This window comes from Hippichthys cyanospilos, chromosome 6 (assembly GCF_059441005.1).
Source record: "Hippichthys cyanospilos isolate Australia breed blue-spotted pipefish chromosome 6, RoL_Hcya_1.0, whole genome shotgun sequence".
NCBI classification, from domain to species: Eukaryota; Metazoa; Chordata; class Actinopteri; order Syngnathiformes; family Syngnathidae; genus Hippichthys; species Hippichthys cyanospilos.
Genome location: NC_142374.1, coordinates 23728746 through 23753263, shown reverse-complemented (window position 1 = coordinate 23753263; position 24518 = coordinate 23728746). Strand labels below are relative to the sequence as shown.

Here is a 24518-nt window from a genome sequence, read left to right as displayed (position 1 = left end):
AATTGACAGGAATACAACTCCCAGAATGCTTTCTAAACGTTCTTCCGGCTTTGGACTTCCGGCCGATACCGGAAAAAAAATAACGCTAAAAAATATATGTAAAATCAATTCCAAAGGATTATGTATTAAACTAATTGCCAAGGACGAAAACGAAGGACGTTTTAGGTATATTCATAGTTTTGTAAACGTAAAAAAGTTTATTTAAAAATAAGTGTTTTCGTTTTCATTTCATTGCAATTTCAATATTGGCTTCCCTTGCTTCACCCACTTAGACCTGATAACTCTTGAACTGCTAACATGAATGTTATATGAAATATGAAAAACATTGCAACTGAATCGTTAAAAACATCAGACATGCAATTGGACGTAAACTACAGCTGTCATTAATCACCGCCGTACGTCAGTGACGGTATACCCGGTAGACGTGTACCGTCTGTGGTGTGCAACCAGAAGCCAAGCAGTAAATGTCAAAACGTTTTATTGCAAATCTATTTGATGGGGGCAAAGGCATTTCTCAAACGCCTTTTTTCAATTTCCTATGAAAAGCATCATCACAGTTTCACGTCCAGGTACCTGACTACTAGAAAAAAGAAAAAACAAAAAAAACCAGCTACAAAATCAGTTATTGCGACTTTGAATGAATTACTGGCAGCTTGTGCTCTTATTGTTGACGTGGGTGGAGCGCGTACCTCGGCGTGTCTCTAAAGTGCTTGAAAACGGGGCTAATGGTCCCCCCCCCTCCCCGTCTAAAGTCGCGTGTCCAGGGCTTCGTCCTCGGCCTCCTCGGGCAGCGAGGCGATGACGGGGCAGGCCGGGGGCGCCGCCCTCTTGGTGGAGTTGAGCCGGTGCAGCGTGGGGCCCAGGCGCAGGCGGTCCGACGGGCTCATGGCCTGCTTCAGCTGGCTCATCTCGTTCAGCAGCTTGTGGAGGTTCTCGTACGTCTTGATCGAGCTGCCCGACATCATCTGTCGAGAAAACATCGAATAAAACGCTTTGCTCTACTGATTTAGTACAAAAAAAAAAAAGACTAAAACAACCCTACTTTGAAAACGAAATTTGCAACACTATTTTTAAGTAGGTTTCAAATTGGAGTTAGGGTTTCAAAGTAGGGTTTCAAACTATAGCTAGGGTTTCAAATTAGGGGTTTAAACTAGAGTTAGGGTTTTAAATTAGGGTTTAAATCAGGGATTGGGTGTCAAAGTAGGGTTTTAAACTATAGATAGGGTTTCAAATTAGGGGTTTAAACTATAACTAGGGTTTCAAATTAGGGGTTTAAACTACAGCAAGGGTTATAAATTAGGGTTTTAAACTTGGGAAAGCGTGTCAAAGTAGGGGTTTAAACTACAGCAAGGGTTATAAATTAGGGTTTTAAGCTTGGGAAAGCATGTCAAAGTAGGGGTTTAAACTATAGCTAGGGTTTCAAATTAGGGGTTTAAACTACAGCAAGGGTTATAAATTAGGGTTTTAAACTTGGGAAAGCGTGTCAAAGTAGGGGTTTAAACTATAGCTAGGGTTTCAAATTAGGGGTCTAAACTACAGCAAGAGTTATAAATTAGGGTTTTAAACTTGGGAAAGCGTGTCAAAGTAGGGTTTCAAATTAGAGGTGGGCTTTCAAAGTATTGGTTTAAACTACACTTAGGGTTTCAAATTAGGGGCTTAAACTAGAGTTAGGGTTTTAAATTAGGGTTTAAATTCGGGACCGTGTGTCAAACTAGGGTTTAAAATTGAAGTTAGGGTTTCAAAGTAGGGTTTTAAACTATAGCTAGGGTTTCAAATTAGGGGTTTAAACTACAGCAAGAAAGTAGGGTTTCAAATTAGAGGTAGGCTTTCAATGTATTGGTTTAAACTACAATTAGGGTTTCAAATTAGAGGTAGGATTTCAAAGTAGGGTTTTATACTACAATTAGGGTTATAATTTAGGGGTTTCAACTACAGAGAGGGTTTTAAATTAGGGTTTAAACTAGGGATTGGGTGTCAGTAGAGTTTCAAATTGGAGTTAGGGTTTCAAATAAGGATTTTAAACAAGAGTAAATGTTTTAAAACGGGGATCAGGTGCCAAAGTAGGGTTTCAAATTAGAGTTAGGCTTTCAAAGTCGGCTTTCAAACCACAGTTAGCGTTTCAAATTAGGGGTTTAAACTACAGTATGGTTAGAGTTTTACAGTGGAAGTATGGTTTCAAACCAAGGCTTTTAAACTAGCAGTTTCTAAGCCGCCTCACCAGGAAGGACTGACACTCCAGCAGCGGCTCGAGTCTGTGCTCGGACAGGATGACGGTGCATTCCGAGAAGGACTGCTTCAGCGTTTTGCGGAGCACCTGCAGCGTTCTGGAAGACAAGATGGGAAAAGGCGCCCTGGTCACCGGCGCGCCGGCTAGCCTTGCGGCGGGCGGGGCGCGGCCTCACATGGGGTCCAGGTAGGACGAGGGTTCGTCCAGCAGCAGGATGCGAGCCTTGCTGAGGATGGAGCGGGCCAGGCACATCAGCTGCTTGTGGCCGTTGCTCAGCACGTTGCCGCCGTCCTCCAGCCGGAAGTCCAACTTGTCGGGGAACTGCTCGATCACCGACTTCAGGCCCACCTGCTGAGCGCAGAGCAACGCGCGCGCTGAGCCGAGACGTCGGGCCGCCCCCTGATGGCCGACGGCCGCGTTAGCCGACCTCGTCGGCGACCCTCCACAGCTCGTCGTCGCTGTAGCGGCCGTGAGGATCCAGGTTCATCCGGAACGTCCCGCTTAGGATGAAAACTTTCTGCGGATGGCAAATATGGTCACGATCGGCGCTTCCGGCCTAGTCTGCCCTTGACGGACGGTATCGCTACCTGGTTTTGCTACCCGATACAAGCTGCCTATATGTGTAACTAGTTCTGCCAACTAGTTTGTTTTTTTTTTGCCATCAACTATTCGTTGCCTACCATCAAAAATAATTGCTTCTTTTCTTGATATCTCTTATTGCTTCCTATCCTTGTAAACTAGTACTGCTGCCTAGTCGTGCTACTTAGAGCTGTATATGATTACTAGCTAGTCTTGCAGACTACTTTTCCTTTTTTAGCTACTTACTTTCAATTAATATTCCTGCAACTACTCTTGCTGGCTATTGCCGCTGCCTAGCTTTGTAAACTAGTACTGCTGCCTAGTCTTTCCATCTACATAGAGCTCTGTTTACTACCTAGTCTTTTTGCCTACATTTGCCGTCGACTATTAGCCGACTACCTTCAATGAATAATCTCGCTTCTCTTGTTGCTATCTCTTTTTGCTGCCTGGACTTGGAAACTAGTTCTGCCACATAGATAACTAGTAGCCAAGTCTTGCTCTGGACTACCTATGGTTGCCGCCTACCACTGCCGCCCACCCTTGGCGACCGCTAGGTAAACTGTTCTTCCTATCTGTTATTGCTAACTATAACACTCTTGTTATCAACAGTGCCATCTAGAGGAGCAAAACCGCATCAAAATGCTTCATGGGGCTCATTTTCCCATCACTACTTATAGCTGCTTTCAATTAGCATCTGCATTTGTGGACTAGTTTCGCTGACTATCCCGCTGCCTCAATAACTCCTCTTGCCTCGGTTCTCTTTTCGCTTAATCCTCGATGCCGACTTTTGCGATCGGCGACTTATTCCCTACTGCAGGTACATATCCTTGCTGAGCGGTGTTGCCGCCGACTCCGGATACCTGCGGCACAACTCCAAAGGCTTTTCTCCAGGTGTGAAGCGACACGGAGTTCCAGGACACGCCGTCCACGGAGATTTCGCCGTCAGTGGACGCCAGGCGAAGGAGAGCCGACAGCAGGGTGCTTTTCCCCGAGCCCGTGCGACCCAGAAGACCGACCTGGAGCAGGGCAAGAACCCGCCATGAGACTTCCTGTCGCGAGACGTGGCGAAGATAAAATCCAAACCGACGCTGTGGCCGCCGTCCACCGAGAAGCTGACGTCGCTGAGGATGGCGCGTCCGGCCTCCGTGTACTTGACGGTGAGGCCCCTGACGTCCATCTGTCCTCGGTTGGGCCAGTACTCTTGAGCGTGCGGGTTGTCGATGACCAGGTCGCTTCCCGGTTTGCCTCCCTTGCCCGCCAAAACCTCCTCCGACGGCAGGTCGATGAACTTGAACACTCGATCCACCGAGCGCATCTGAGCAGCGGGGGGAAAAATGAGCGCTCGCGTCTCACTATTCCGGACAATTCTTGCTACCTAACGTACGATGCGATTGCGTGTTCGCTAGCATACCAAACTGTCCACGGTGATGCTGGTGATGACGGCCCACTGAAACGTTCCCAGGATGAGCATGGCCAGCGCCACGATGATACCGATCTCACCCGGCTTGTCCTCTATGGAATATCAGGCATGCAAAAACACACCGACGCAAAAGAAATGACGGCATGTGTGTATGTGTTTTCCTTTCATTTAATTCAACACACACACACACACACATGTGCGCACACTTCCTGCGCTATGACATCGTATCCATTAGCATCGCAGCAGTAGACGGACTGCAGAGCTCAGATAAGACTCAATAAGACAGCCCGCGGAAAGATTTTTTTCACACATTCAACGACATCATCAGTATTATTGACGTTCACGAACACACGTCGTTCACTATTGTTCAAAAATGATCGCGAGATTCTTTATTCATCCCAGCAGAGAAATCAAGGAAGCCCATAGAATCAGAGGAGCTCTGGTCCAAAATGGTCCTAATGTAACTACCGTATTTTCCACACTACAAGGCACGAGTAAAAGCCTTCAATTTTCTCAAAAGCCTTAGGGGACGAAAATAAAACGCCACAAAAATTTTAACCTTTGCATTTCAATTATGAATGTATTTTTTAACAGTTACATTTTTTATAACACACTATTTGAAATTTAGTATTCATATGCTCCAATTTTGAAGCAATTTATACGGGCACAATTTTTTGGTAAAGAATACGCCACTTTATTAGATAAATCCCGAAACGGGTTTTAAATCAATAAAACAATATATTTTAAGTTTTTCCGTTGCAATTTGATTGACTTATTTAAATATAATTGAATCATATTCTTTTAAACTCTTGATTCATCTGGGCATTGATCTAAACCATTGGTGTTGAACTCCAGTCCTCGAGAGCCGGTATCCTGCATGTTTACTGGTTTGGTAAACTGCATGTTTACTCCCCAATACACCTGAATCAATTGATTAGCTTATTAGCCAGATATCCAGGAGCTTGAGAATGACCCTTATCATTTGAATCAGGTGTGTTGAAAGAGGTTAGAAAAAAATGCAGGATACCGACCCTTTAGGACTGTAATTTGATACCAGTGATCTAAACAGTTTCATGTGATCAAGAGATATGTTTTCCCCATTCTTCAGCTAGTACATTCCACAAGTCATCTTTATTCTCAATTTCTGATCGTCTATTAATAAAGTTTGACTGACCTATCTAATTGTTTTGTTGACATCTTAATCTAGTGGATGCATAACGCAACCCCAGCTACTGCTGTAGCTTCTATTCTATGCACCTTATAATGCGGTGCGCCCTATATGTGAAAACAGCTTTAAAATAGGGCATTCATTGAAGGTGCGCCTTATAATCCGATGCACTTTATCGTGCTGAAAATACGGTCGATGTCTTGACCATACGAAGGAGGCGAAGCACTCACGATTGGTTCCCACTGCGATGAAGGCGGCGGCGGTGAAGAAGAGCACAAAGATGACATCGCAGCGGAAGAGGAACCAGCGTAACGTGGCCAAGTAGTGGAACCAGGTAGCCGTGTGGGTGTTGAGGGCCTTGTGGAAGAGCATCTCGAAGTACGTCTGACGCCCGAACGCCCGTATGGTCCACAGGCCTTTCAGCGAGATGATGACGTGCGAGAAGATGGTGCTGCGGGCTGCATGCCAGAAACCCAGGGCGAAAAAGGCACTCTGAATATTTAGGAGTACAATTTGGAAACGGATAGCTCATCTTGGCCAGTAACTCCAATGTCCGAAATAAAAGCAGGGGCGCGAGTGCATCCCCCAACAAACAATGAGTTGACCCGCTCGGGACGGGGGACCCATCATGACTGATTGATGTTTTTCCTCTGGGCGGGCACGCTGCTGCCAGTACCAGGATGGGGATGGAGGAAATCCCATTCCGTCTCATCCCAGCCAGCGCCTCCTCATCAGAAGTTCAGCTATTCAAAACTCTAACGCGGACAAGCGCGATGTCCAAAAAAGTACCAAATGGTATCGGTCGGTGTCAGCTACACTGACCTAGTTTATCGTTTTATAAGGAGCCAGCATCACTTGGACAACTCAATTAATAACTGGCCTTGGATTTGCATAGTAATCAACACAAATGACTTAACTGTGCCTGATATTTTATTTTTTTTTCAAATCCAACTAAAATCACCAAATTGTGTTTTGTCAGACCTATTTCAGTAGCTTTCCGGCAGTAAGCGTACCCTCGAACCCTAATCTTAACCGTTGTTCCCAATCCTTATCTGGAACTAGGGTTTTGCGATACCTCTTTATTTTCAGACCAATACCAGTACGAGTTCTCAATCCTTGACTAGTCACTGATACCTATACCAAGTAAAGGTAGCGCTAGTACTTTTGACTTACAAAATTCCCCCCAAAGTACATTGACATAATTTGAAAGAAAGCCCTATGAACTCTAGTATAGCATTTCAGAATTTCATGAAATTCATGGCAATTTCTTGTATTCCTCCAATTTGTCATTTTTAGTTTATCCTAACACTGTTCCAAGAGTGCAGCTGATTCTAGTCAAGTCAAGTCAACAGTCTCAAAGGGCTTCACGGGTGAAAGTCATACAGAAATACACAACAGCATCCCCTGAACAAAGGAAAGGAAAAACCCCAGAACCCCCGGGGAAAATAAGAAACCTTCAGATACAAGTATCCGGTACCTTAAAATAACCCCATTCCTAACCCAGAACCCTACTTTTAGTTCTGCTGACTGGTACTTCTCCTAATAACAAATGTTACTCTGCTTGTATCCACTGATGCTTATCCTAACGCTGATCTTAACCCCTAACCCTAACCCAACCCTAACGTCAATCGTAACCATTGATAAAATCCTAACCCCCAAATTTAACCCTAATCCTAAACTCTAATCTTAAACATAACCTATATATTCAAACCCAACCCACAGTCCTAACCCAAACCTCTGACCAGATGCAGATTCCTTGCAAGATTTGGACAATAGTGAAACCCCGCCCCTTTCAACATTAGTGCCAATATCAGTTCAACAATTCCAGCAACGCAATCAGCAGCACAGGACAAATGCAAAACTATCAGAAAGAATGTTAATCCGAATTTTGTTTTTGGACGTGAGCTCGCGCCATGGAGTGTTGTGTCAATGTTTTTGCGCTGCCACAAAGAGCTCTGGCTGACTTCCTGTGCTCACCTCTTCCATCATTTCCCCTCAGCTCATCTTTGCTCTTCCTCCTGCATGTTTTTCTCCAAACACACTTCAACCGACAAGCAAGCCCAAGCGCACATCCTCTGCTCACTGCTTGACTGACGCAAATATAATCAGTTCTTAGAGCGTAATCTCACCGTTTAAATAAAATGGAGGGGACGCGGTAATCTGTTATTTTAGGTCAACAGTCTGAAAAGGTTTAGTTTGTTGCTATAATGGCGAACGAAAGTCATCACCTTCCGCCTCCAGCAGCTTGAGTTGCTGTCCCGTCCTGAGGAAGTACTTCCTGAGGACGACAAAGATGACCGCCAGCGGGATGGCGGCGATGAAGATGTACGGACGTATGATGGACACGGTGAAGATGGCGCCTAAGACGATCACCGACAGCTAGCGGCAGGAGGAAAGTAAACAGAAATTACAGTGGATTTTTGGATGCGTCTATAAAAAAGTGCTCTCAAGACTGCATTTTTGTTTTTGCCAATAGGGAACCCTGCACCCACAAATTTTGAGAAGCCCCTCTGAAAATAATTTTTGGGACATTTCATTTGGTGGCATGATTAGGATTTTGGGGCTGATTTACAATTGCTGATCAACAAGTAAAAAAAAAAAAACACACCGATTCAATTAGCTGATGAAACAATATGTCTGTTTAAACCATTTGTTTATTTGCTGCATATACTTGTATACTATTTATCGACTATCAACAAAAATATTTAGTATTTATAACATTCCATTGCCATGTTACCTGAATGAGGTCAAAGAGCACCAGAGGCAGCATGTCGTCAATGGTGGCCATGTCCTTGGTGAATCTGTTCATGATACGTCCTGGTACGGGACAAAAAGTACAATCAATATTTGCCAAAAGCTGTCAATCTAGCCATCGGCGATCAAACCTGTCTTCATGGTGTTGAGCAAGGCCATCGGGGCGCGCAGCACGGAGCTGAGCATCTGATCGTGCAGCCTCTTGGAGACGGTGAGCAGCGTGTGAACCAACGGCAGACCCCGGAAGAAGCCCAGCGCCAGCACGCTCTCCGAAGTGGCCACGAAGATGTAGATGATGTAGTAGGCGCTGGTGGGCGTCACGATCACCGCCAGGTGGGTGGGCGGCGATGAAGCGTTCGGATGCTGCTCGGTGATGTAGTTGGGAGAGGACGGGTTGGCGCTGTCCCTCCAGATTGTGCTGATGGTGAGGGAAAAGTCAGATTTCAGAAAAACATTTCCCTATGGTTAATGAAACAATGTGGCATCAAAACGAGCCATTATTTCAATTTGATGGCTAAACTAGCACATTTGAGTCAGCCTGGTCTGTTCAAAGGTGATCAGTAGGAATGGCAACTGAGTCACTTGAGTCATTTTCATCTATTAAACTGTCTTTGAAAAGAAATGTCGCCAGCCTTTATGGGGCAGTTGACTGCTGCTTGATGCCTAATAATGCAATGTCAGCATAATAAAGTACATTTTGAATCATCCCTAATTAGCATGATTAGAAATTGAACTTGGATTTCAGGACAATGTAGCGTTGTTGAAAAGAAGGTAACACTTACTCAGTAATGAGGTAGATGCCAATGACTGAACCTGCAACCTTGAGTCAGAAAACAGAGACGTTTGATTTTCAGAAATCAAAGTTTAAATCGAATACGTAGCTAAGATTCGGGATGTTGTTACCTCAATAACAAAGACCAAGAAGATGAAAATCAGGACGTAGACTAAACTCTTGTTGGTGGTGACGTAGCGCAGGTAGGTGCTCCAAGACGTCGTCTCAAACACGTTTTCACGCTCGTCGGCAAAGCATTGCTGTCAATACAAAACACAGTGAGAAATGCGGCTGAATGCCATTGAAAAAGGTTGTCGTCAAGGCAATACCTCCATGTCTTCTTCGTCCACCTCCTCGCTGATGTCATAGACGCTGTCCTTTGACAGGCGTCGAGAGTAGATGTCCAGGTCGGAAGGGAGGTCACAGTGGGACGGCGAGATGGAGAATTTCTTCCGGAAGGGCGTCTGCATCTGCTCGTGGCGCTCGTGACTTTGCGTGCCGGTGATGAACGCCAGCACGGACTGTCTGCGCTGCCCGCCCAGTTGGGGCAGTCCGTGGTGGTAGAGGTTCCCTCGGGGGAGCACCTCCTCTACCTGCTCGTCCTCGGGAACCATGGAGAACTTCCTGTCGGAGAGCTCCCGCACGGCGTCTTCCACGGAAGCGGGCTGGGTCCCGTTGGTGTTCTGCTGCCCGATGAAGGAGAACTTGCGAGCGGCGGCCAAAGGGTTGAGGATGAGCGACTGCTTGCGCTTTTCCGGGTTTGCGTCGCAAGCGCCTTGGTTGGTGATCGGCGGGGGCGGCGGGTGACGGAAAGATTGCCGCCTGGACTCGGGGCCCCGGAAGCCGGCGCTCTCGTCCACGGAGACCCTGCGGAGGGTCTCGGTGAGGATGGATCCGCGTCGCTCGGCGTTGACGTTGTCGTACGCCTCCATGCCCAGCAGCAGCGAACTGAAGTCGGGCCGCTGCGCCTGGAGCTCCGAGAAGCTGCCGTAGAAGTAACAGTCGCCGTTGTGCAGAAGCAGGATCTGGTCGGCGCGTTTCAGGTGTTCCAGCTTGCTGGTCACCACGATGCGAGTCTTGGAGGACATCAGATTGCACACGCACCTGACAACATACAGCAACACGTGATGTGACATACGGTTCCGCCTTACGATACAAGTTTACCATAAATCTCCAAATATAAGTTGCACCTGTGTACAGGACGCACCCTCTTAATTGAATCAGACGGACACATCATCATTTACATGATCCTCGCCGTTTGAGTAACATTGCTATGCTTGAACAAGGATGGACTCGGACGTTGGTTCAGCCTGCTCGCTTCTTCTATTGAAAATAATGTCCAAACAACCTCAGCTAGCAGGCACTGGCTGCTAACAGCCAACTGACGTCCGGTAATACATGTCTATTGCATCTTAACTACTCTCTGACCTGTTAATATGAATATTTGCTCAACCTTTTATTTTAGTCTTACAATGCACATTTCACGAGTGTGAATATTCGTCATGGATTGATTTATGATACTTTACTTCTCAAAAATCTCTTTCTCTGTCACAATGTCCAAGTGTGTGAAGGGTGCGTCCAGCAGGTAGAGGTCTGCATCTTTGTACACCGCCCTGCAGCCACACACACAAAGAAAAAAAACATTTGTTAGTGAACATATTCGTTATTATTTGTGATGAGGGGAAACAAGTTAGCTACTTGAAGCAGTAAATGAATTGCATTTGACGCCAGTGAGGACACTTTATGCAAGATATAAACCAAATAAATAATGCATGATGATGTGAGCGTTTTGCAAGACGCACTTCAACAAGCGACACAAACACCCACAAACACATTTGATGGGGTCCATAAAATCCTAATGAGACTTCAAAGAGCAGCAGACTGGGGATCGTAAAACACTTTTAGAGAACATGTTTCCTGTAAGTGACACCCCCGCCACCCACTCACTATTCATCATGGCGGATATGTTACAGACCGATTCACAATAGGTAAAAAATGTGCAATCTAGAAGAGCAAAAAAAAAAATCAACAAAAATCTCTCGATCTTGGAATTAAGAAAGACAGCAGGACGTTATTGAGAATAAGACAGGAAGTACCTGGCCAAACCCAGACGGGCCCTCTGTCCGCCGCTGAGGGTCACGCCTCCTTCGCCAAGTAGCGTCTTGTCCTTGTCGGGCAACAAGCCAAAGTCCTACAACGGGGCACAGCACAGCACAGCACCACAATGTGAACGTTTGATAAAGAAATTATGAAATCATCGCGCTGAGCTAGCAAAAACAGATTGTTTTCTTTTTACGCAGATACTTTTGTTCCGTTTATCGGTGCATTGTGATAGCGCTGGAATGAAAACAAGACTTCACTGAGTGAAACCATCAAACACTATGAATCAGTGGTGTCAAACATATGGCCCGTGGGGCAGTTCTGGTCATCAAACAGGTTTAATCCGGCCCGCGAGATGATTTTGTAATGTAAAGTATAATCATGAGCTGAATTTTTTTCAATCAATGAAAAACATGAAATGTTTTAACAGCGATGTTGTGCTTGTACTATTTTGTACAGTACTAAACAAAAGAATAATACATCGGAAATTGTTGTTTTAGAGTTATATAAAAATTATACCATGATTTTAATGGTCCGGCCCCGTGGGTATAGATTTTCCTCTTTGTGGCCCACAAATTAAAACGAGTTTGACACCCCTGCTATTAATGGAGAAAAGCACAACAACATGTGACAGCTGTCCCATCGTTACTTTGGAACATGTCCAGAGGTGCTTAGGAGAAAATAAATGAAGGGTAGTACGCAAAACATGAATGCCAACTGGGTACATGCATACCAATTTCCTCCCTTCCAATCAAAGTTGGAAGTTGGACGAGTAGATTTTTGATAATTATGCAACTATGTGAGGATGACGACGTGAAGGTCACGATCATGCTTCCTACCTTTTAGGAAGCGGAACTTCCGCACTCCTGATGGCATCGCATGAGGGACCAAGTTAAAAGCGCTAAGTTAAAAGTTGGTTATCACACTCATCTGGTATAAACAAGCAGCTTTGCAGAGAGGCTGGTTTTTGGGGTTTTACAGTGGGGGAGACCACACATGGGGACCTGTCAGCTGCTTTCGGGTGCCCAACAATAGGCACGAATTATAGCCGGTTGCCGTGGAAATTAATTTTTTTTTATTTATTTCAAAATGAGGTGAAAATGAATTGGAGCCACTTTAAAATGGTAAAAAATAGTAGTGTAGTGGAACTAAGATATCACTAAAGATAACGCAAATATGCAATTTACTAGTTTTTGGTTGCAATTTGATGAAAAAAATAAGTTTAATATTGAATTGAATCATAGTTATATTCATTTTGGCATTGATCTAAACAGACTTTTAATGTAATCAAGAGATGTTTTTATGGCATGGTTCAGAGACTTGCACGATAATGAATAATCTTTGGTCATAATTTCATGCCAATGGGTTAAATTGGTGAACACGTTTGTTATTAATTTGAAGAATCCTCAAATAATCATTTAAACTTTGACTACGTTACAAACCAAACCAATGCATACAACATTTTTTGTAAAGGAGTCACTATTGACTAGTCACTATCATTAGTTACTTAATTTGCTCTTAATTAGAAAAGGAAAGTTACTGTTCCTGTCATGGCATTAAAATACATTCGATTAGATTTGTTGACAGCTGCAGAAAACTTGTTAAAGCCTCATGTACCCCTTGACGTCCCTTCAGGGGTACTCATACCCCTATTTGCGAACAGCCGCTATAGGAGCCAACTCCCTCATTGCATTATGAAAAAGTATGAGGGACTACCTCCAAAATGGCAACTGAAATTTTGCCCACCCTCTTACATAACACGAATGGTATGGAAAATATTGATAGCTGAAACATAGCCACGACTCAGCATTTTGTGCGAAAACATTGGGAGGATCGCTGATGTGACATAGCTGGGTGTCTCGCGTTTTTTTTTTCTTGTCACATTTACAACGACCATAGGGAACAAATGGCTGTCGGTGGCTGGTGAGCTATGTAGAAAGTACATACTGCATTTGTTTGCTTTGGCAACAACGTGTATTTTGGAGCAAAACACCTTAAAGTGCACTCAGAGTCACAGCCAATGTGGCGTGGCCGACAAATACTGATCTTCTCCGCTCACAGTCAAAACAAGCGTCTCGTGTAATAAATTCATGAAACCGTACGTAAAGTAAAGCAACTAAAATCAAGATTACAATTGTTTTTAAAAGGGTGGTTAACCAAGCACTGTACTCAATATATTCTGATAGACAAAAATGATAAGTTAAAGGAAGTAAGAATAAGAATAAGTTATTGCATGTGTAAATCATAACAACAAATATAAATATTTTTACAATTAAAATACAAGATTGTAACAAATAAAAAAGATATTATAAAAGATTATTTTGCTTGTGAAATTAAATTAAAATGTGAAATTATGCAGTACAAAAATTCCATTAAATAAATTAGGCCACAATTGAATCGTTGTCTCTTTCTATGCCTGTTAAAGCATGTTTCTGTGTTTTTAAATAATAAGGCAAAACCCAGATAATTCTAGTTTATGGTTGTGTACATATTTTATGTTTCGTGTATATTGTGTTGTTGTTTTTTTAAGTGTGTGTGTCGCAGTATTTGACTTCCTGAATGTTGCCTACAGATTAATCAGGCGTATTTATGGGCATCATAATTGAAGCGACTGGAGCGGACACTGCTAGTTTGTGTCTCCCATATTGTCCTGTCCATTATGGAGTAGCGACCAGCTCACATTACATCCCAGTGTCAGAACTGCACGTTTCTATGGTAACAGAGTGGACCTTATTCCACTGAGGGGTCTTCACTCAACAATCAGGCTTATGAGAGTGTGTGTGCATGCGTTATAATATTATGTGTGTGAATGTGGTCTTGGGACAGCAGAACATTTTTGAAGCCATCCGGAGGCTCCGCACAGAAACATGCCATGTGTGCCGTCTGTATTACATCCTCAAAAATGGAGAAATTGTCTCCTGCATGTGTTCAGCGTGGCTGTCATTTGCACAAAACATTTCTGGCGTTCAAAATGTACGCACCTCTTCCAGCTGGCAAGCATTGATGACGGAAGTGTATCGGTACTCGTCGTAGGTGAGGCCAAACAGGATGTTGTCACGAATGGTGCCCGGCATGATCCACGACGTCTGCGAGGAGAAGGACACGCGTCCGCTGTGCCGGATTTTACCCTCTGATGGCATCAGCTCTCCCAGGATCATCATGAGGAGTGAACTCTATTGGAAAGTGTTCGAATAATTGTATAGAGATCATCCCATATTTGTTTCTGCAACATGTACTGTATACTGGTAGACATTGGTAGATATTTTCTGTTGGAGTTGTTTGTGAATAAAGTGTGAGGAGAAGACATGTCTCCTGCAGCTAAAAGAAGAACCCATACACCGTGACCTTATCACAAGCACCGTGACCTAATCACAGGGGGGAACAGTATGGGCTCAGAACGGTAGGAAATCTATTAAGGTGCACATCTCTGTTTGCTCTCCTTGTGAGCAAAATCTCCTTGTCTTCCTTCTGATTGTTGTTGACTAAATGTTCTAGGTTGCCTGAACCGGACAGAAAGATCATGTTTTCTGTGTTAAAATGTAAAGTTTATGAAGTTTCACAAAACAGTTACCATGGCAACACCCTGTTTGCCTCGAAAGCAATGCTTGAGAAACACTACTTTTCCACAGCGGTGGCAACACGGTGGGCGGGAAGTCTGACCTTTCCGGAGCCTGTGGATCCAGCCACCGCCAACATTTTCCCCTTTTCTAGGTACAGGCTGATGTTCTTTAGCACGGGTGTCACATAGAGGTTGGTGAAGAAGAGGCCCCCATTGGCATGGCCGCTTGCTTTGCTCTCCTGTTTGATCTTCTCAAAGAGCTCAACAATACCCTGGAGTGACAAAACTCTTTCAGTACATTATCTTAGAGAGAACAATTGTGAGAATGATGTTGACTGGTCACCTGTATTGTATTTTTAATACTTGTGGGAGGCATTTAAAATATATATTTTAGGAGGAGTTTTCTCATTTTGAGGAACATCTTGATTTTTTTTTTTATTATTTGCGAGAAGCATTGATTTTTTTTATATTAGACAGATATATTTGAGAGGAGCATCTACATACTTGATTAATGAATTAGTTAATTTCTACTTTATAATTGTAAAACTGTTCCAAGAGAGTGGCCGATACTAGTATTGGGGCCATTGCGAGTACCAATACCTAGAAAAAAGCCTATTTGCCACTTGCCAATCCACAACTTTTTTTTGAAGGTGGCCTCTACATTTCTTTTATTTTTGAGAGACCTCTTTTTTTCAGAAATGGAGGATGGATGCAGCTGTCTCACCTCGTCCCAAGAAGCGGAGACATTGATGAGTTCCAGCTCGGTGGTGGTCAGATTATACTCCAGAACGCGGTATTCCTCCTTCATCAAGAAATCCTAAATCAGATCAAAAAAAAAAACAACACACTAAAATGAAGAGGTTATTTTTTTTTAATGAGGTAGCATTTCTGATTGGACAAGCGTGTGGAGGAGCCCACCTCAATCTTGTTGACAAGCGCCAGCGTGTCGTACCACATCTGGATGGAGCCGGGCAGCTGGCGGGTGAGCGTCATGCGGAGCACCATGCAGTAGGACGCGGTGGTGAAGATGCGGCGCAGGATGATGCCTTTACCCAAAGCGTGCGGCACGATGGCGGACACTATCACCAGGATGGCGGAGAAGAAGTAGGCAGCGCTGTAGAAGTAGCGCAGGGAGCCGATCTTCCTCGTTAATGTCACCTCATCTCTGAAGAAGAGGAGGAAAACAAGTGAGAAGTAACCGTTTCAAATTAGCCCATATATTGTTTTTTATAGGCGTGAAAAACAAAACTTTAGAGGAGCGTCACAGACACAAAAGAAAACAAAGATGGATGCGTATGCAGTTTTATATTGTTTCTATGAAAAGACTGTGAGAAAAAAATTGCCTGTAATGAGTCCGATTTGGTAGTTTTGTTCATCAGATTGTATTTTGCAGGGAAAGAATTGTATTTAAAGATTAAAGGAAGCATTTACAACTGTTTCAAATGAAATACTTTGTTTTTGTTGAGTTGATGTTAATTCCAAAATGTTACTCACGATCTGTTGTAAGCTTTATAGAAAATAGTTGTTAAAAATCTGATTAATTGTGATGAATTTGGAACATTTTGCAAATAATTTGTTAACAAAATGTTTTTGTCTCACAGTACTAATATACATATACTGACAAGAATACCATTCATTCAGAAATAATTCATAAAACATCATTTTTTTTACAAAGCAGAATTCAGCACTTCCCTAAGTTCTGTTTCAAATTGAGTAGAAAATAATGCAAAATATATATTTACACGTGAGTGGTCAGCTACGATACAATTTCTAATTTTAGAAAACATGAAAAATAAAAAATTTTCATACATAAACTCCACAAATTTAGATACAGTAGATTTGCTTTCTCACTGTCTGATGTTCTTGATGATGGTCTCCATCACTTCTTCCCAACCGTACGCCTTCACTGAGTGGATGTTCTCCACAATCTCCGAAGTTAGCGCCAGGCGCCGGTTGATCATCCCTGCTCGCTTAACCCTTTGAAACCAATCGATCGCATGACAGCGCACTTGTTAATATGAATTGACATGTCACATTCCCATTTATTAAAATGCACCTATGCTTGTTATTCAGTAAAGGTCGTTCCATTTCGGGGCAAGCAAAAAACGACAGACTAGATGTTCTAAGTAGTCATCTCTTCAATAAGCAAAATAAAAAGCAGTGACTTGTGTGTTGTCATTTCGCACCGGTGAGGTCCCATCTTCTGCGCGAGGCAGGCCTGAACGATGCCCAGCAGGGTGAGAGCCGCTAGAGCGCAGAAGCCATTCACCTCGATGAGTTCCCACAGCAAACCTACGCATAAGATGCACTGCAGGGGTGTGATCCACACAAAGTGCGCCAGACCCAGGCTCTAAAAATACACACATGCATACAGGCATCAGGAGCATTGTTACCTCTGACAACGCAACTAGATTAGATTTTTTAGCCTAAAATAGTGCTTCTCAACTTTTTTTTTAAACAATGTGAGTAACTTTTCTCTTTGATCTTAATTTGAAGAAAAAAGTACTTTTCCTGTAACAGCATTACAAAGCAATAAATTCGACTGGCTGATCCCTGTTAAAATCTCACATACCCCCTAAAGTGCTTTCACATACCCCCATTTGAGAATTGCTGTTCTAATCAATATTTTGGATTTGTTTCACTATCAGTATCGAAACAGTCCGGTAAGCAAACATGAAAACAAGGCCTGAACCTCTTCCTAGAAGTCCCAGGTCTAGGATGGGTGTGAAAAAATATAAATAATGCTGGGCTTCCCTACAGGAGCATGAGCAGGTTTGTAACCCACCCCCCCCACAACACACACACACACACGATCCCTCAAAAGGCCACATTGAATGCAGGCGCTAATTGTACGTCAGCGAGTTTCAGAGCGCTTCCACATTCAACGTGTCACCGAGACATCGCTTTGCCTAAAGCCTCCGGCTATGTTGTTGCATCATCGGCAGATGTGGGTTTTCACATCTCTAAGGCGTGATAGCTGCGTGATTCAGTTCTGCGTGTATTCAGTTGTTTTTTTTTTTTTGTCAAACTTCTATTGTGCACCTTCCATGCCTAGCTGACCCCTTCCTTGCAAGCGTTGCTAAGCCTATCAAACTTTTTAACCTGGGCTCCCCTAATATTGGCTACCATCTGGCTTTGTTGGAAAATTCTCCCTAAAGCCAGTTTCACTTGACAACGTGAAATTTGGTTGGCATGTCGATCACGAGCAGAAGCGCATTAGACTCAAGAAGCCATTCTGCATGCCATATTTGCCGCACCATAAGGGGCATCGGATTATAAGGCGCACCTTCAATGAATGGCCTATTTTAAAACTGTTTTCATATATAAGGCACACTGCATTATAAGGTGCATAGAATAGAAGCTACAGCTGAACTCTTGGTTTATGCACTGTATAAGACGTATTGTATCGACAGCATGCCATTAAGTCATCCAGCGTGAATGTATTGTCGCTTTTGCTGCTTGTCTCACCTCGTCCAGCTTGTTGAGGTGAGCCGACATCAGACTCACAAGTTGACTCGTGCTAATTTTATCCAGGACCCGACTGGACAGCTTCAGGGTCTGCACAAAACAAAACAAAATAAATGTTAAAACTAAGCCACACCCTGCAACCCTCGCAGTCTTTTTCTGAACGTTCTATCAGGCGTGTTGACGAACTGTTGCATGTGGAGAAACAAGACATAATGTTTATAATCTTATCAAATGGGCTAACTTGTTCTGATGAGTCACATTTTATCACAGAAAAACAATCACATGCTAACATTTGATGATATGGAAACTTTTTTCAATTTCAAATACGTGCTAGTCAAAAGGTTAGAATCTTTTGCCCGGATAACCCTTTTGCACATGGTATTTTCTCAGTTCAGCTTTATGATGTGGATTATTCTGCGTGACTTGGAATGACTTTCAGTGCACAGCTGTGCCTTTTAGTTGCGTTGTTCATACCATGATTTTTTTGTTGAATTTGAAAGCGTTATTGTATATCTGAAGGAACCCCTGAATTTAGTATGAATGTAGAGCTGAGATTTCTTGAAGAAGAAAAAAAAATCATCCCTAAAAAAGGTTTAAATCAGCAACAGGAAATCTGGTCGGCACAAGATAAATGGTGTAACATCATCTGTTTTATTTCTGCATCGTCTGCCGGAAATTGCATCAGTAATTATACACCGTGCATTGATATTAAACAAAATAAAAGCATGCAATGTTTTGCAAATGAGACACTATAACACAATTTAGTCATAAATAGCTTCATGTTCCAATTAATTTGGTCTTAATTTGAAAAGAAAAATGTACTGTTTTTGTCATTAAATTTGATTTGTTGATACCTGCAGAAACTCCTGGGGATACTTGAACCCACCATTTGAAAACTGCTGCTATAAGGACACAATTTTAAAAATTATGTTCAATTTATTCCAAATTTTCACCAGATTTCATGTTTTTAATGGCGTCTGCACTTTGACAGAATTGAATGAATGAAATAATGCATTCAATGCTCTCAGTATTGTACACTTGCATCGTATCCTCCATCCAATTGACACAACCAATTTTTGTGTTAGCTTTATTTTGTTATTTTGGATGCCACCCTCACCTTTTTGTAGATGAGGCTGAAGAGGGCGATGCGAATCTGCATGCCCAGGTGATGCAGGCCGAAAATGGCCGGCTGCAGGAGCAGGAAGCGCGCCGTGAAGAGCAGGCAGAGGCCAAGTGCCAGGAAGTAGCCCTGGCTGCGCTCGGGCGCGTGGAAAGGGTCAAAGGAGGCGATGATGCGGCCCAGAAGCTGCGGCTGCACAGTCTTCGAGGCCTCCTGTGAGACGTTGGCAAGAAAACAGATGGATTCAGGGGCAGTTCATCACAGGATCATCCCCGACATGACGGTGCCACATTTTTGAAAATTTTATTGCGTCGTGTTGGTCAGTACATGTCGTGCACGTGTAGGACTAGGCTGACTTAAGTTTCTACTGCAACTGAGTTTATAAATCCTAGCATGTGCTTTTATTGTGTGTTGAGGTCAACAATATTTTTGAGTGTTTTTTTTGGGGGGGGGATCTGCATGCTAGTTATCCGGCTTGGTGATGAAGTAAAATACTACAGTTGTCAAGCTAAAGAATGTATTGTCTGGAAGGTGCTTTTCTTTTCCTCACACGCTGGGATCTGCTGCCCCAAGTAGAAGCCATTTGGCTTGTTGTAACCCCTAGCTCCACCACCTCCAGTTGTCATAGTAATGAAAGCCATAATTGTCATTAGCCCAGCAGAGTCTCAAAAAGGGCAAAAAAAAAAGTTTTGCTGCAATTCTTTATCCTTTGTATGGTCTGATTGAAAAAGCCACAGATGTTAAGACACTCATAAATGTCGAAAAAAAAACTTTTAATATTGAACAGTATGTCTTCATAGTACAAATTGATGCTGGATGCTCTCGAGGCAAATACGGACAGTTGGTCCAATAAATGTTTTAAAGGATAACAAATCACGCCCCCATCCCCTTTTTTTTTACTGGCTTGTGAGGGGGGGCAAATGCCGTATACTGTATGGTTAGGGTTACCATGGCGACTGGTGATGATCATGTGAATTAAATTGTTTTCCAGTTTTTATTTGTAAATGACAGTTTGTCAATTACTGGTGTAGTGGATTCATGCATGTGGCGCATGCAGAAGAGACGCTGGGAAACGCAAACAGGACCAAGTCCTGTTGTTAAATTTCACATTTTAACAAACAGGCAGGCAACCGGGACACAACAATTTGAAAACAAACTTTTACTCACCCCGAGGTAGAGGAGGACCCCAAAAAAGGCAAAGGGGCAAAGGAAACATCGTGCCAACGCTCGCATCAGATTGGGTTTCTTGGCTGAAACCACTTCTCTGTCCCATTCTCTGTGTGGACAAAACAACAACACATGGGAACTCATATTGTCGCAAGCCAAGTTCACAGTTTATTATGCACTACATCAGTCAATCTGAAAAAAAAAATTCATATATTTTTATGTATATATATATATATATATATATATATATATATATATATATATATATATATATATATATATATATATATATATATATATATATATATATATATAGGAATGGACATATGAATTTAAATGGGACACAATATTCTTTAAAATGCTATTTTTGCTTAGTTATCAAAGTCCAATGTTATGCCATCTACCTACCTTTTAGAACACTATTCTTTCTAAAACTAAATTAATCGAGGTTTGCCATGACTAACATCATTGGCCATAGACTGCGTCTTCCCAGAAGAGGTGCCATCGTTGCAAACAAACTCCACATTTTCTTGACTTTTCATTTCCTGTCCGTCTTACTATTTGTCCCTGCCTTGCAGCTCTTTCATCAAGTGTTTTTCTCGACCCGAGCCAGTGATGTGCGGCTTTTAATAGAAGATAAAGTTCACGTTCCCAGAAGCCGTTTTACTGTGTTGCCGGCTCAAAATAATGAAGCCAATCACTCACCGTGTGCACTTTTTTTTTTTTTTTTTAAAGGTCGAGTCTTTAGCGCTTGTTGGCACGGGGCCGCTTGATGTGTCAGGGAGTCAAGGACACACTGTGGTCTTATTATGCAACCACCCTTCTCCACAATGTTGAAAATCCCACACTTGCTTTTCATTCGGTTGCAATCCCACCGTGTGGAGCTGACTGATTGGTTGTTTGATAGTCAGTCATTAAAATTTTCCTCTCATGCTTCATCCGCACGCGATGATGAAAATACAAATCCTTCCCAATTTGGTGTACCTTTTATCAGCTGTGCTTTTTTTTCAGCCAAGGACCCCTTAGCCAAAGGAAATTTTGTTTTTGGGAGAAAAAAAAGGCTTATTAAAAATTGGTACTACATTTATAATTGAATTGACATCATCTATATTATTTCTGGCTCATCTGCAGGAAAATGGCTCATGCAAATGAGCATCTGGATAAAACTGAACAGGATAAAAGCATACAATTCTACAATTAATTTACTCTTAATTTGAAAAGCACAACACAATATTTCTGTCAAGGCATTATTTTAGATTTACTGAGACATACAGAAACCCTATTAAAATCTTGCATCACCCCAGGGGTACTCAAATCCCTATTCAAATTTACTGCACTATATGAAAATGCATCATTATCTCGTAAATTTTTCTCACTTTGCAACATCACAAGCACAAACTTCAGTGTTTTGATCCATTACTTTTGTTATATGATCGATCCAAAATTTAGCGTCTCCTACATAGCAACTGGAACTTCTTGTAACTTTCTTTCAATAATCCCTTTTCCTCTTGCCACTAAAAGGAAAGACAAGTCAATTTGTTTTGTCCAAAAATATGTTCTATGCAGACTCTCTCGTTAAAACGGTAAACGTTAAAAAAGTATTCAGCTGCAAAAAGCTACCTGTTTTTATACCTATCGGGGACAGCCATTTTGTCAGTTGCTGTCAACTGAAAATGACATCACAGAGGCTCATGTACTGTAACGACCAATAACGGCTAAGTATGCGACTGTCACATGACACACAAGAAAATAAACTGTTATTAGTCATCAGCTGAGTCACAGTGTTGTAATTTTTTTTTCGACAGGACTGATTTCAACCAAATTATGAAGCATATAGTGCATACTACACATTAAAATTTTGATTTCTGTCATTGCTTCCAGGATTAAAAAGTTGAATTAAAAAAAAGCATCAGACACATTAAACTCAGAAAGGTGTGTTTGTTTGGCACACACAGATTCAGTTGACGTTCAAATGCCAACCCGTATTTGAAACGCTGAAGAAAGCAGGCGAGACGTCCCGCCACTGTCAACAGGGTTAAAAGGGCGCACGTGGGCATTTAACCAAAATCTCCAAAAACACACTTAGGGTTTAAAATTCAAGGAAATAAATGGCGAGAAAAATGCTCTACTTTGCGTTCAAATTAGAGGACGAATTTGGAAGTGTAAAGGGTGTAAGGGAGTCCTCAAACCTTTCGAGCCGCTCGGAGAGGTTCCCAGCAAGATCGTACGAAGGAGCTTTATAAACATCACTCAGGTCCAACTTCTTCTTGAAGCCCTTCCTGAGCAGTGGCGATGTCCACCTGTCACATCCAAAAAAGTCACCAAATTGCCAGCGTTTCTGAAGGTGTAACATTTATTAGAAAAGAATATGACTCGACAACGACTGTTAAAATTTCTTATAGCTGTGAGGTACTTTAAGGTACAGCTAGTTACATTTTGTTATAAGTTTAATAAGTTATAAACATAGAAAAATAAACCAAAAATATATACAGTTTAGTTTCTTGAGGTTATTTTCATATGCACTGGGTCAAATCAACCCACACAAACTTGAGGGGATGAAACTTCCTATCTTAATTGCTTTATTTTTCTTCAATTTTCAAAAATCGCAAATGCTTGTGAAACATTTACCAGGTCGTGGTGAGATATGAAAGAAACATAACAGGAGGTTTAAGAGAAGAATATAATGTATACAGGAAGGAAAACAAATTACATACACAAAAAAAAAAACATGAGTTTTCACATACATACAATATAAACTAACTTGAAATTGCACTTTAAAGCAGTTAAGAATTTTTATAATCTAGCTTTCCCATGTTATCAACGAATAATGTTATGTTATTTTACACTGCTAATAACAAAAAACAACTTTTTACACTTGTATGACAATAAGGAACATATTTTAAAAGTGTCCAAGAGCAATTTACACACACAAGGGAAATGTATTTTTGCTTTCTTCTTTTCTACTGTCTAATTATTCAAATGATCAAGATTTTATAGTATATTCTTGGCGTTATTTTTTTTTCATTGTTGTGTACATTTCAAAGTACTTTTTTAAAAACTTTTACTTAAGTACAGTTCAACCAGTTCTGTACTGAGCAGAACACACGTATTTGTATTCGTATTTTTAGTACTTTTGCAAGCTCTGCAGTAATAACAACATGAAGGGAATGATGGAACGTACCAGAAGAAGAACCTGGAGAGGAAGTTGGCATCTTCCACGGGTGACTTCTGCATCCTCAGCTGCGTGTTGTGCACCTGAGAGCGAGGTGAGCGCGCCCCCGACTTTCATTTGTGGACCCCCACTTTTCGGCGTCCGCCACGCGCACGCGCAGTCCGACGAGCTTCTTTTCCCCCTCTTCACCCCTAAAAGCAAGTCCCAAGTTTCCCAGCGTCCAGGACCACCAAGAAAGTATCGCGGCGGTGTGACGATCAGATGAGAGGTTGAAGAGAGTCTCGACGGCGTGAGCGAGTTCCGACCGACTGTCTGGGGTGGGGGGGCGTGTGAGCGCGCGTGGAAGCGAGGGTCATCCTTTATGTGCGCGCGCACGGCACGCACACGCGCGTCATCGCCAAGAGCCAACCACTGGCAACACAATACCACGCAAAAAAAAAAAAAAAAAAACGCCACTACAGGTCTCCCTAAAAAATCGACTTGAGCACGTTGACAAAGAAAGCGTTTATTTTGTTACTTCCATGATATTGAATCCACTCGTTTATTTTTAAATCCAAAAAGCCACCCCCCAGCAAAAAAACACACACACTAATTTTATTAAAGCCCCTTAAGTCTCAATTGCCACGATCAAAATAATCATGATTGAAATAAGTTAAAAAAAAAATCATAGTTGTTGTCGTCATCAATGCATGCATAAACTACATACCAAAGTTTAAAAGTTTCAATTAAGAATTTTCGATAGTACAGTACTCTATTTTTCTGTTGTTTTCAATAACAAATACGGATACAACTAATACATTAATACATCAATTTTCCCGAAAAACGTAATAATTTTTCTTCTAATTTCTAGTTTTCAATTTATAAAACGAACCCAAGAGGGGCCGTATATTGATATCAGATGAATCAGGTGAATAACCATTTTTTATGCACTAATTTGGACATTGAAAAGTACTTGACATGTGTGGCATATCCAGATCACACTACTCCTATCCCCTACAGTAGCCACAGTTTC

At 42.2% G+C, this 24518-nt stretch overlaps 1 protein-coding gene and 1 long non-coding RNA gene across 3 annotated transcripts; one reads left to right on the top strand and one right to left on the bottom strand.

Annotated features, from left to right (window-relative positions):
* Window positions 1-461: 461 nt before the first annotated feature.
* Window positions 462-23828, bottom strand: cftr (CF transmembrane conductance regulator). Of its 2 annotated transcripts, none has more exons than XM_088416720.1 (27): window positions 23516-23828; window positions 22524-22634; window positions 20335-20443; window positions 19165-19380; window positions 18048-18137; window positions 16766-16929; window positions 16431-16556; window positions 15498-15744; window positions 15304-15396; window positions 14681-14851; window positions 14002-14193; window positions 11017-11111; window positions 10447-10533; window positions 9250-10024; window positions 9052-9180; window positions 8931-8968; window positions 8280-8566; window positions 8132-8211; window positions 7623-7773; window positions 5625-5852; window positions 4218-4318; window positions 3894-4121; window positions 3667-3822; window positions 2655-2744; window positions 2403-2578; window positions 2219-2324; window positions 462-965 (listed from the first exon to the last, which is right to left on the bottom strand). In XM_088416720.1, the coding sequence occupies exons 1-27, from the start codon at window positions 23566-23568 to the stop codon at window positions 747-749; spliced, it is 4518 nt and encodes a 1505-aa protein (XP_088272846.1). In that variant the 5' UTR covers window positions 23569-23828; the 3' UTR covers window positions 462-746. The 2 variants fall into 2 exon arrangements, with proteins under 2 accessions (XP_088272846.1, XP_088272847.1); XM_088416721.1 differs by having other exon boundaries at window positions 2403-2575.
* Window positions 1437-5403, top strand: LOC148422894 (uncharacterized). The gene is made up of 2 exons (XR_015865856.1): window positions 1437-3360; window positions 3624-5403. It is a non-coding gene; the product is annotated as an uncharacterized LOC148422894 (long non-coding RNA).
* Window positions 23829-24518: the final 690 nt, after the last annotated feature.